Here is a 13,864-nt window from a genome sequence, read left to right on the forward strand (position 1 = left end):
AGTTTTCTTTTTTGTATAATAAATAAAGCTGTCATATTCAAGCAACACATCATATTTCACAACCAAACAGTGAAAAAGGGGTAGACTGATACCCAACACAGTGTCTCTCTGTGTGCTGAGTGTATTGTGGCTCACACAAGCTAAATAAATAAGGACAAAGAATGAGTCAATAAAAGGCCAGTGTTTTCATGTCTCAGGAAGATGATAGGATGAAAAAGCAGGCATTTTTCTTTTTATAGTAATAGTGTATTGTCTCAGTTTTCTACAGCTATGAACATTTTTCCTAAAAATAATAGTACAGTAAATAGCAACACGTACTGACAAAGAATACAGAGCAAATACATTTATCAAGGATGCTGGATCAAAGATATGCATCACACCATTATTTATCAAGAAGTTCAGTAGTTCCTTCTTTGCACTTTTTTCTGTCTTCAAGATTTTTAAATTTTGTTTAGCAGTTAAAAATACACATTACAGCGTAAACAGAACAATTTAAAGGCCACATTCGTATACATTTTTAAAATAAGATTAAACCATGGAGGACCACGTAGCTTTAAAATTAGGCCAGAAAAAACATCAAATACTAAGAGAAAACATAGTCATAAGGTATAATCATTCACACAGAGGTAATTTCAGACATATCAAGTAATATAGTAAAGAAAAACAGCATTTTGCATTTTTGAAATGTAAACTTTAATTTTTGGACTTTGTTATCATGTTTATAAAGTAGGCAAGATACTACAATTAGCTTTCTTCAAAGGTCACCCATCTGTGTGCCTGAGAAATGAAAAGCTTTCCCAATGCTAGATTTCTGTCTTATGCAACATTATTGTGTATCTCAGTGCAGTGTTACATTACTGTGTGGTCAGAAAACTGCCAGCACCACTTCATTTGTTGGTATAACAGAACATGCCAATTGCTTTGCAATCTTGGGATGAAAGACAGCTATAAAGGATTCTTATAGTGCAGGGATGTCCAACCATGCTCATGGAAGACCAGTGTGTCTGCATCCATTGTTTCAAAATACAAAATTTGCTTTTATTATCTCTTTTACTGTCATAGTGATTATAATATTATATTTAAAAGGACCCATGTCTTACAGCTCTCTGCAAATGCACAACACATAATAATTCAAGGAAACAAGTTTATAATAGTACATGTTTATAGGCAATAGAGAGCAAGCACTATTATATAGCATGTTTTTGTCTATTTGGAATTAAATCTCTCTTTCAACAAAGGCCTTGTAATTCAGAAAGCCTACATGCTTTGGGGAGCATGTCTTGTATACTATCAAGGGCTAATTAAAATGAACAGTTAAAGACTCAATACATCAGAATATTTGACACTCTCGAAAGCTGTTTATCTAGAGTAGACCAAAAACAGTAATAATGATGTACATTTGGGAGAGAGAAATAAAAATCACTTAACAAACTACAACAGATTCAGTTTAACACATTCAGCAGATAAAGGCCTAAAACAAGTGGTACCTGTAACAAAATTATTGTGACCTCGTAAATGTGTAAACATGCTTCCAAAATAATGTAAAACTGTACTATTTCCAAGATTCAAAGACAGTTTGTGATACCAGTCTATCCCTAAAAAAGTACACTAGAGGCCACATGCTACATTCACGCTATACAGAAATGAAGTAGTTACTATAATTATCTTTTTGTAGCCATTACACTATGCAGGCAACCTCTCCTTCAGCCCCTGATTTACAGCAAAAAAAATTAGAAAGATTACATTTTTCTTTAAACAAATCTTGTAAAAATTAATGTAATAAACAGTTTTTTTAACATCTTCTTAATTTTAGCATATGCTTGATTGTCATAAGTTGTTCCACCATATAACATTTTGCATTATGTTATTTCCAAAGCTATCCCTGATATGCACACACAAATTTCAGAAGTCCAATTCGAGCTTTATTAGATGGATATCACACAGTGTGGGAAGTCATGTGAACAGTTTTTGTGAACTCTGTTCTTCCTTCCAGGTACAATTATTCTCAACCCCCATGAAGTTGATCAGCAAATTTTAAAGCTAATAAACTCCTGAGCTTGACTTCTGCTTGCATTAGCAGAAGGGGTTGTTCACTAAAACATCTAGGTGATGTTCTCCTGCCCACTCCAAAGATGTAGAGAAGCTGTTAGGTTACTCCTGTAATCCTGGTTCTCCGAAAGAGAAGAGTAGCTATAAACCCTACTGCCCTCAGGGGTGGTGGATAGAGCATTAATACCAACTCTATTGACAAGACAGTCAGGAGTGTGTCAACCCTAACCCTAACTCCCACTCCTCCCCTGAAGGGGTATAGGGCTTTCAGAGAACCAGTGCTACAGAAGCAACCAAATGTTCCATTAGGCTTTAATAAACAGCCACCAGCCAGTGGGACAGGTCAGGCAGGTCAGATGAGCTGTGGGGGAGACATCCTGAAATAACAGAGGTGACTGGTGCCCTTAAGGACCTGAGCAGTCACGAAATGAGACCCCGAAAGAGACTTCCAATCAATATTTGACATGGCACACAGAAATGACAGTCAGGTAGGTCTTCAAGGTGGACACTGACCATCTGACGTCCTAAAGAGAGAGACTGCAAGCACGGCAGGATCACTACAAAGTGACAGGAGACTGAACTGGACCGGACCGTGGTTCAGACAAGGCTGCCCGAACGACTGCCACTTATTAGAATAGAGCTGCCTTGTGAGAAGGTGTTCCACACACTCAGGGTGGTAACAAAAGTGTCTTGTGACAAAGCCCTTATTGAAAGGGCTTGATCCCTCCAGCAACATTAGTCTGCATGACTGCATAGCGTTTTGGAAAATCTACCGACCCAGCCATTAATATTTGATGAGTTTTATTTGTACAGATTAAAATGTAATGGTATTTGTCTTTTACTGCATGAAACTAAAGAGTAAAGCTAAACAACTTAATGTTAAGACCCTCAACAACATGTACTGGCGGAGATTTGATCAATCTTTTTGTGCCCTGGCATCCTTCTCACATCACATAGGTATATCAAGCCTTGTAATAAAAGATGTGCAATGGGTTTCTGTGTTTTAAAGGAATGTTAAACTTGCTGTTTGATTCTGTAAGATAACCCATGCTTCCCCACGTTCACTAAACATGTCTAGAAGGATATGAGAAGGTCCTGCAACTGATGGACATTGTGATGCAGGAGTACAGCAGATCTCACCTGTCAAATCAGTCTAACTAGACTACCCATCAGCTATTCAGAAATGTAGACAGTAGGGTTTGAGGGGGTTGAGGGGGGAAAGGAATATTTTTGTATGTGCTTAGCTATGAGTGGCCAGATGTAAATTGGGTCCAAATTAGAATTGCTGGTTTACAAGCTTAATGGTTATTTAAAAGTAGTGAAGAAATCAAGATTCATTTAAAGCGTGGTTTTGTGTTTTAAAAGACAATAGACAGGCTGAGCATTGGAGCTGAAGGAGAGATTTGAGAAAAGGCAGGAGAGTGACTGTGTAAGTTACAGAGAACTGGTGCAATCCAGAGAAAGGGAGTAAGGGATGTAACAGCAAATTGGTGGTCCATCACTGTGACAGGGCCTGAAGAATGTCTTTCACCAACATAGTGCCTATCACCATCTTCTCACAGTTCACAGTGAGCTGGGAGGCCTTTTCATCTCTTGTCACCACGGTGGCCAGCACCAGGCTACCACTGGTTACAGTCTTTGCAGCGAATCTGAAAATAAGCAGAATATACATTTTATATTAAATAGAAAAAAAGTGCAAGTGGGTGGATAAGAATGTTTTTTGTCTGGATTCAATATCTTATGCTCAAGTTCTAAAAGAAAGAAGACACAACAACTACATTCAGCTGCATTAAGTGACCAGAAGGAAAAGCTCTGATTTTCAAAGTTTTTGGACCAAGCATAAAACTTAACTTTTTCTTGAACATTGTTACAGATTAAGTGCCAGAAACTGGGGAGTAAGTAGGGTTGGCATGGAAAAGAGAAATTGCCATGTTTTACTTTTAAATGTGGTAAGATTAAGTTCATTTGGAGGCAAAACAAGCACCACAAAAAAACAACAACTTTGAAAGACATCTTTTAAGTTTTTATGCCTACCCTGTCAGGACATCTGAATACTCCTTCGTAAGTACAGATATAGAGTACTAACCTGACAAAAAACAAAGAATTTCAGAGGCAAACATTTAATGGTTCCCCTGGCAAGTCTAATAAACGTTTACTATGGGTGAGTATATCACATTAAAGCATAGTGAAGTCCTCTGAAAAGCATGGTATGATAAAGAGAAGTATAATATTGCAAAGGACCAACCAAGGACAACCATGGCAACACAGAGGTCATGCACGATACAAGCATGGTGAAGCAGCAAAAGCATATCAATTTACCGCTGCAAATGTGCACAGCGGTGTGTCTCTGTGGTAGGATCTCTGATGATCTGTATACCCTATCATACAAAGCCCAGAGGTCTAACTACAGGGGTTCACCACTGCGAACATATGTGGACCTTTTCAGATGTGTGCACTACACACATGCTCACCTGTACTCCTTCTCCGACCCACAGGGCACGCGGCTGAGGTTGGCAGCAGAGGTGACCCTCTGAACAATGACGTGGTCACTCCGGCATTTCTCTCCTAGAGTCAGTTTCTCCGTGATCTCGTTCATTCCCATTAGTTGACCTGCCGGGAAGCCCAGACTGGATTCAAGCCAAACAAGCCTTTTGAACAGCGGAGGTTTTGTCTGTGGCACTTCCTGTTAGTTAACTAGACGATAAATGACCCAAACATAGTCGCATTCCTTCCTGAGAAATAATCTGACAAGGAACAAGTTGGAAAACTAAAAATATGTTTTGCATTTTTTGTTATGGTCTTATCAACAGAACTTTCTTGTGTTATTAAATAAATTGTAATAAATTATATTCCAATATTGCCAGAGGCCTTTAGAAAGCTTTAAAAAGCTTTTTTTCTGTCCTGAAAGAGGAATTCCACTATGCTGCAGCAACACACTCAAAAGCCAAGAGGATGAGCAGTAAGCAACTGTCTCCCCTCCTGTGTCTCCTTCATGTAGCCAGGCCTACTTTCCCCTATATGTCATAACCTGATGTTTTCAAACCTGATACTGACCCAAAAATCAGAAAATCAGTTAAGCCTGTTTTCACAGGGTGGGCACTCACAATTGATCACTGTGGCCTGTTTGACCTCCAGGTTTCTAATGAACAACTAATTCAGTAGGTCACATTAAACAGTTGATTAACTAATTACAGGACCCTTAGCAGTACAAATATCTTTGATTGCTACTCCTTTAGCACAGACTGACTTTGGAGACAGGAACACCTGGACACAAACAGATCAAGTCATACTTCAATGACAAAAACAGTTTTAACAGGAAACAAATATCTATGTGCAGTTCTTAATTTAAGCTTGAATGTAGTGCCAGTTGCCATCCAGCATCTGTGTGTAGCATTCCAGAACAGTCAGGACTTTGAGGCTTTCTGAACAATTGTGGTCTTTATCTACAGATCTGTGCGAAGTGTTTTGATGCAGGTCAATAAACCTGACATTCTGTGAACAGTAAACACACCATACACAAAATCAATGCACTGAGACTGCCGGTTCAGCTAAAAGTCACTGAGCACACTAGGGAAACTCTGAGGGGAAGTGAGACAAGTGACACACAGACAACTGAGAAGAACGAATCTATCAGAAGAACTTACCTGTTTTGAATCGTAATAGCTTCTCTATGGGAGTTGACAGAGTACAGAAAAAGAATGAAGGATATGACAGATATTTAACTGCAACAACTTTCAGAGTGATTCAGAAAACACTGCTCACGTTGCTAAGACCGAGTCACGACTAAATGAAATGTGAATGCATATTTTCGCAATTACGTAGGGGAATCTAGTGTGGCCCGTTCAATGATGAGGACCCTGATCAACTAAAGAATACAATTATTAAATGGTAAAAGAACAGGCATCTCATAGGCTTTGGCTTCCGTCTATTCACAAAAAGAAGCAAAATCCATAAATATATGAAAACTCGTCATAGCAGAAACTGTATATTAGACTATTGCAGAGTATTCCGTATTATATACTCTAAGTACATTGTAGTTACCACCATGGTGAAAGCAAAGAGGGGAAACAAAGGTAAATTCAAAACAGCTCTATATACAGTAGATGAGCGAAAGTAGAAACTGAAAGACAGCTCAAATGTATTGTTTACTCAGGAGAAGCAAATAACACTTAACAATGTGATTTCTTTGGTGATTATTTCACAGCATATTAATGTTTAAAAAAATATCTATTTAGATCTTGTGGGCCTCTGAAGTCCCACTTTGAAGTTTCGGGTCTCCCAGGCAACACAAATATTACCTTTATAGAAACTGACATATGACCTACATAAAATCTAGCACGATTTAGAATCTGTGGTTCCTACTGTGGGGCTCCAAAGATGGTGGAGGGAAGATCACTTATCAGCTATCTCCCTGAACACATTTTATGAAGCAACACAAATGTGCACAAATGCAATGTCAAAGACTAGTTCCATGGCAACATTCTAGATAAAAAGTAAAAGAAAAATAAAGGGTGGAAAGGAGTAGATTTTGTAGATAGGAGGAAGTGTTTGTGTAAGACGATAAAGACTTTGATCTGGCTTAGCGTAACCTGGTTGTACATTTTTTCATAAGAATCATGTCTGTAAAAGAATGTAACCTAATGGATTTAACGATATCTTGGGTTCCAGCCTTGTAAGACAGATTTGTGGAGGCAGTGATGTATGTCAGCTCTTGACTATTAATTCATGTAACGCCTTGCATTGCATGAGTGAATATGGGTACCATTTGTACACATTATACCATCTAAATTGACTTTAGCTGCTCATTGTTTTTACATAGCAGTTGTAGCCTGAATGTTAGCCCTGTTGTCAAGACTTATTGTGTTTTCTTTTCATGGTCTATGTGCTCTCCCTTTATTTTTTCATTGTTTGAATTGAGCAAAATCCAATACAAGATGGGTTTAGACATGTTTTCCTCTGCTGAGGAATGACAGATTGGAGAAATGGAAAACCAGGTAGGACCCCCACTCTCTCTCCATGTGGACCAAGTTAAGGGGTGTCAAGCAGAGCACCCCTGGGAGGAAATAAAAACCTGTAGTCTCTAAACTTTCTAAAAAATGTCTTGCATTTATCTCGTGCTTTTCCTGACTCCAATGTTCTTCACATGTAGAACCTACTTCGCCTCCCACTGACGTGTAGTGACCACCTGAGTGATGAGTGACAGCCAATTTATTCTTCTGCACAGCAGATCGGGTGGGGACATGAGAAATGACTTTAGCAATTGAATTATCTAATACCAGGGGGGGCTTGGCGCAAGACCAAAGTGGAATTAAGGGGGAAATCACTTCAATTCTCATGAACATTGCCTTAATAGCCAAGTAGCCAGGACCTCAGTACAATGTCTCATCTACCTACTGCACAATATCCACAGTCACCATCCTGTGGAAGCCCAGGCCCAGATGGAAGAGTGACACCTACTGGTCTACAAACAGCACTTACAGCAGCAATCTGAATTTCCCTACAAGTCTCCTGTCCCAGTAGTGACCAGGACCAGCCTTATTTAGTTTCTGATCTCTGACAAGGTCAGGCTACAAGGTGGTAACTCCGGTGTTCAGCAATGACAAAGACAAAGAAAATGATCTAGCCATCCTCTGTGACTTCCTGGTCCACTGATTTCTAAAGTTTCCTTCCCTCCTGTGTTTTTTTTGCTTGTGTTTGGTTTTTACATCCTTTAGAAGGACCCTTCTTCATTACCCTGAGCTGCTCAGCCTTTGCTGCTCTCGCCAAAGTTAAATGAGGTGCACGCACAGCAGCTCTCACCTTGCTCCCTCTTGAACTCGTTCTCACTCATGAAGACTGGAGTCATAAGCTCCCCTACAGGTGGCTGGATAGACACGAAGAACTTCCGGGTGTGAGTGCTGAAGGAGAAGCAGAAAAGGAGCTTATTCACTAAAGAGCTTGCATGCGAAGACAGTACCAAATACCATGTACTTTATTCCACTTCCCTGCGCGGCATTTCTGCAGGTCAGGGCAAATGCATGTTTCTAAAGGGAGGTGATCACTCTTAGGGAGTGATGTTTATTTTATTCTGTTCAGAAACATATAGTGCACAGAAATACAGGGGTCGAAACAGCTGTGCTAATTTTCTCCTAATAAGCTCTCTGGTTTGCTGAATACATCAGTTTCTCTGTACATAGAATCATTGCCTCCTTATGAATGAAAGTGTTGTAGACAAGGATAATGAACCCGTCAAGGGAGATCAGTATTGTACAATGCATTCTTTTTCTGTGAAGGCTGAGGACAGAGCTCATACCTAACTCAAACATGATTTATTGTTTAAATTTTATTTTATCCACAGACAACATACCGCAATTGCTCTAGGACTAGGGAAGCCTCTAAGATCATGGGTATGCCATCAAACACCAGCAGAGCTGTCTGATACCAGTTACACAGGCTGTGTCACAATATTTATTTTCAACAGTATCTATATGCAGTTTTCAATGCTCTCAGTTTCTGGATACCTGCTTGGAGAGGTGAGGATTATCTCTCACATAAATATTGTTTCCAATTTCATATGAAGCCAGTAAAGCATGTTCAGCATCTCATACTAAAATATATTAGTATATATTGTATTTTATACTTAAATTCTACGGATTAAAGTTCTGGCCTCACCAGAGTTGGAAGTTGGCTGCCTGTGTAGAATCACAGAAATCAATTCCCATAACCACTGTCACTGTCTCTCCTGGAGCCAAAATCTCTGTAACAAAAACAATATCACACAAAAAACAAACATACAGCATGCATTTTCAGAACCTTCTCGTGCATTTTTATTAAAAGTCCTTAAATCATGCCCTATACAGTATCTTATATCTATACTTATACTAAATATAAATATGTCAAAATCAATTATCCATTGATTATGATGTAGTTGTTGAGGTACAATATCATACAAATAAATTCACACCTGGACACCCTGCACTGCATGTGTATTCTCCTCACTACATATTAGACAGGAAAATTTACTTACTAAATCAGCTGGGAAAATCAATCACATTCAATTTTTACAACAACCTCTTGAAATAAGTCACAATATCAGTGTAAAAGAGAAAGTAAAAGTAACCATTTGTAATTGTAATTGATTGAACAGTTGATATCAACTTGTGTGGTTGACTGCTGAGTCCTAGAATTTTTTTCTTTTTTCTTGTCAATGTAGAATCTCCAAATGCATACCCACCCAATCTGAAATGGTTGAATGTGTCTTTGTGCCTTGTTTTAGAGAAACAACCCCAAAGCCCACAAGGGGTCACTGATTTTCTGGGATCTTAGGGAACCCAGGCCAACTAATCCCAACCGTTTCTGCTCGAACCCACAACCTTTGGCTCACAGAGCTCAACCAGAGTGTTGGACAAGCGCCTGGGAGCCTGAGTTTTAAAGATTTTTGTAGTGGATATACGTTTTGTGAGTAGAAAAACTGAACAAGTCTAAATTATCTGCTGTAATATGTGAATCAAGTCAATAGTTTCTCTTCCAAGACAAAAGCTCACATCATCCAGGGGTCTTGGGTGCAGGTTCATTACCATGACTGACCTATCTCTGGAAACTCCTTGATCCTCATCCCAGAGAGCAGTTTGGGCTCTTGGATGCGGATGTTTTTGGCCTCCGAGTCCGTGTTGTTGGTGAACTGGATCTGGACGGCAACCATGTGGGCGTCGGGACTGAAAGGCTGCCGGCTGAAGCAGTACTCCACCGACAGACCCTCTCCGGTGATGCGGTGCAGCAGCTCATGGGTTTTCACCGAGCTGAAGGTGGGGCTGATTGTCTGTGGGAGGCAAAGCACGTTGCAGCCTCAGATTAGGGTAGATCATGTAATTACATGGCAGAAACCTAATACACTAACCTGGTTTGAACAAAATAAAACAGCTGAGATTGAAACTCTTAGGATGGTAGATGGCACCTACTGTCTGCATGCAATACAAATGAAATGCGAACATGTACCAAATCTAACCAGCTATAAGAGTCATAATGAGGTAGGAACATTAGCGTCTACTAGTGATGTACTGTAATGATCTTTTCCCTTCTTCCCTCTCTTCCCCAGGCAAAATGATATTTTCTTCATCAATCTTAGTTTCCAGGACAACATTAGGCATCACTCACCGTTGGGGACAGAGCTGTGTCTGTCAAAGACAGCCCTTCCAAGTCAGTGACCAGGCTATTGGACACAATGTTGTTGACAGGGGTAACCTGAGGCGAAGGCGAGGGAGCAACTTATACACCAGACAAAAGAAAGAGTAAAGAGAATATTACTGGGACGGTCAACAGCATCCAAGCAGGACCAACGTTGCTACAGTATGTATTTGAAATACTGCATTCATGTTTTAAAAGTTTACACTGAAGGGTCATTCAGAAAGCAAGGGCTCAGGATGTCTCCTCATAAACTTGCAAATTTTAAATGTTGGCTATATTCTACAAAAACACCTTCCAGGATAAGGGTTAACTTTTTTAAAAATATCTTTCAGGCAGCTCTGCTTTTCATTACTCTTACCCTATCATGATACAGCTTTGATTTATTCATTGTGATGCTAATCATATTATCTATATACTGAATAATGAAGGAATTAATTGACTTACAGTCGTCCAGGTCAAGAAGAGATATTTCTTGTTTTTCCTTTCTGGGCTCTTTTGGAAGTGGTTTGGAGCTGGAGACCTGCAAGAGAAGCAAGAGAAGCGCACCACACACACAGAATCATTTTCCTACATTATACTTTTCACTTTCCGAGTTGTTTGTTTTCAACGGTTTCTTTGTGTCGTGAGCTCCTCACCTTTTTCTTTTTCTTCGTCTCTGTATCAGACTCAGATTCCTCTTCAGATTCTGACTCGGAGGAGCTGCTTTCGGATGTGCTGTCCTCCTCTTCTTCAGATGAAGATTCGGAACTCTCCCGAGCCTCTTTCTTCTTCTTCTTCTCACTCTTCCTCTCCTCCCCTGCGCTCTCCTCGCTGCATCAGGACACAAATCGGTTCGTACAAAACATTCCCAGGCACCGTAACCACGACAGGTTTATTCCTGCTTGTGAGATTTCAAATACACTTCTCTGGTTTGCCATGCACTGTTAGACAGCGAGCAGGTAGCAGTCAGAAAGGAAACGCAGCTAGTTTTTCAATAAATGTCTACAGGCTATATTAGGGAGATCTAAACATAAAACAGAAATTGCACTCAACTTTTTGATCGGTATAACATTTTTAGTACAATTGTTAAAACGGACGCAGTGTCTAGCATTGCTGCCTCACAGGGCTGGGGCCCCGGGTTCAATTCCTGACCCGAGGTGCTGTCTGTGTGGAGTTTGCATGTTCTCCCCGTGTTCATGTAGGTTTGCTCTGGGTGCACCAGTTTCCTCCCGCTGTCCAAAGACATATCTGTAGGTTAATTGATTTCTGGAACAATTGACCCTGGTGTGACTGTGTGTGTGTCTGTGTTTGCCCTGCGATGGACTGATGTCCCATCCAGGGTGTACCCTGCCTTGTGCCCGTTGCTTGCTGGGATAGGCTCCAGCTTCCCCACAACCCAGTACTACATAAGGCCGTTAGAAAAAGGGATGGATGGAAAATTCAAAGGGATACATATTTACATATTTTTATTTTCACATAAATGCTATAAGTTTAATAAGGCTGAAAAGGGAAGTTCAATCAATGTGAATGCTTCAAATTACATTTTGATAAAGGACGGCCTTCAAACAAGTTAAACCATCTCAAACAGGGAATCCAGCAAGAAATCCCTCAAAGAGCTGTGAAATGACACATTTTTATGACACCCCTAGACCATTTCAGAGCTTTACTCCTATCAGAGATGGATCTCCATCAGGACGGATAATAAGCGATAAAACCACACCTCTCCGCGCTCTCCCGTACGATTTTCTTGGTCCTGCTTTTCTCGGTTTTCTTCTTTTTCTCTTCCTTCTCTGATCCAGATTCCTCTTCACTCTCCTCACTCTCTGATCCAGTGCCCCCCTCTTCGCTGCCAGTCTCCGACTCGCTGCCCATTTCAGACTCTGTATAGGAGGGAGATTTGTAAGCAGACATTATAAGACTGAAGGACAAAGCATTTACACAGTATATACAATTCCAGTGAGTTCCCTGGGCATTATAGAGTAATGAGATATAAGTATATTAGTAAATGAATGTAGAGTTTCCAAATTTAAAATGACTGTTGACAAAACTGATCCATAAGAACTTTCCTCATAGCTGTTCCTTAACTAGCTATGAAAACATTCTAGCCTGACATTCATGTTCCATTCACAGAAACTGGCTCCAACTGTGTGATTTGACATTTTTCTTAATGTCTTTACCAAAAACACAGCAGTTTTGTTCCACTAAGGTGCCCCAAATGACTAAAAATTCTCAAGAGACTTTTGAATTGTCCACCGACTTACTTTTTCACCTGTCACACTGGCCAACTGTAATCACCACAGTGCACTCCACAGAGCCAGGCACACACAAAAAGGCAGCTGAGCTGCTCTATGCAGTGGGTGCTGGGGTGGACGTGAGGACAGTATCTCTCACAGCTCACAGCAGGAAAGCCTCGTGAGGCTTTAGCCAATACACTGTACTACTGTCCTTCTGGGAAACAGTAGTGCTCTGTCATTTTGAAACAACACAGGACATGTTACCACTGTCTGCGGACTCAGTTGGCCCAGATTCCCCTTCAGAATCAGAGTAGAACGGCTTCTCCACCTTCTCCTTTCTCTTCTCACGACTGCTACACTTGGTCCATTCAGGAACCTGCAGGGATAAAGTAGGCACAGTCATATCGAAGGACCAGAGGGCAAGTTGACAGAAACGGTTGGAAGAATACATTGGTCATGCGTGCATCACCTTAGTTAGTACTTTTAATTTCCTCAACAGGTTTCACTTTCAATTATCGTGCTGTTGTGATGGGCACTTGGCAGAAAAAAACTGAAGGTAAAACTCAGAAAATCAGAGAAGAAAACATCAAGTCTGAAACAGACTTTCAGAAACCATAAGATACTTAACCCTACCAGGAGAGGATTTAAACATGCAAATGGTTCTTCCTTGGTTCTGAAGCAGGACTGCTGAGGTCCTTTGTAGCAAATTGAGTTTTTCATCCCTTCTCCATTGTGTAGCAACAACTGCGTCACAGTTTCAATCACTAACATAAACTGGGAAAGGCAGGCATGAAGGAGCGCCTGGAGGTAATTAAAAGATGAAGTATGCACGACCAAGTTATGTATTTTTTCAGCAGGTACCATTTAGTAAAGCAATGGCTCTCTTGAAATGTATTTAATGTTTTCTTACTTGTTTTCAGATTCTGTTTTTTCATAATTAAGTCAGACTCAAACTAAATGTATAACAAAGAAAATACCACTAGACACAACCTTTTCCTCTTTTTTAACATCTGTGTATAAGTATAGAGGCCAATATGCAAGACACTGTAGCTTACATGAGTTGTTAATTAAAAAGCCATGAACCCTTACAGAAAATCTGCAGCAATTAAATTTTCCGAGCTGAAAAGAAGGAAGGCACAGCACTTTCTTTCACAGCAGGATACTTTATACTGTGAACAGTGTAAGAGATACCCAGATGTCCCTAATGGCCTTTGTAGAGTAAGATGACTACATCCGTTTCCAACATACTGTAACTGTGTCCTAGTGCTAAAGGTACAGCACTTTGTCACTAACTGGCTCACTGTGGTTAAAGACATGTCCCCAGCATGCAGAAGTATTCCCAGATGACTGGGAAAGAAAAGAATGGCATGAGGGTGAGATGACTTTCAGCTGGGATACTTGAAGCTGAGGGAGGGACTTGAGTTACATTCTTCAGCAGA

General features: G+C 40.2%; 1 protein-coding gene across 1 annotated transcript in view; it reads right to left on the minus strand.

The window, feature by feature from the left end:
* Window positions 1-224: 224 nt before the first annotated feature.
* ap3b2 (adaptor related protein complex 3 subunit beta 2) overlaps window positions 225-13,864 on the minus strand; it is a 40,122-nt gene continuing 26,482 nt past the window's right edge. Inside the window, exons 18-27 of the mRNA XM_088920800.1 lie at window positions 12,690-12,801; window positions 11,912-12,071; window positions 10,848-11,022; window positions 10,657-10,732; window positions 10,183-10,292; window positions 9,616-9,847; window positions 8,701-8,785; window positions 7,849-7,946; window positions 4,521-4,659; window positions 225-3,698 (exon numbers count right to left, since the gene is read on the minus strand). Of these exons, the coding sequence (XP_088776926.1) occupies window positions 3,548-3,698; window positions 4,521-4,659; window positions 7,849-7,946; window positions 8,701-8,785; window positions 9,616-9,847; window positions 10,183-10,292; window positions 10,657-10,732; window positions 10,848-11,022; window positions 11,912-12,071; window positions 12,690-12,801 (1,338 nt within the window). The 3' untranslated portion in view covers window positions 225-3,547. The remainder of the gene's footprint in view (window positions 3,699-4,520; window positions 4,660-7,848; window positions 7,947-8,700; window positions 8,786-9,615; window positions 9,848-10,182; window positions 10,293-10,656; window positions 10,733-10,847; window positions 11,023-11,911; window positions 12,072-12,689; window positions 12,802-13,864) is intronic.

The sequence above is a fragment of the Atractosteus spatula genome, chromosome 7 (genome assembly GCF_055471065.1).
Source record: "Atractosteus spatula isolate fAtrSpa1 chromosome 7, fAtrSpa1.hap1, whole genome shotgun sequence".
Classification (NCBI taxonomy): domain Eukaryota; kingdom Metazoa; phylum Chordata; class Actinopteri; order Semionotiformes; family Lepisosteidae; genus Atractosteus; species Atractosteus spatula.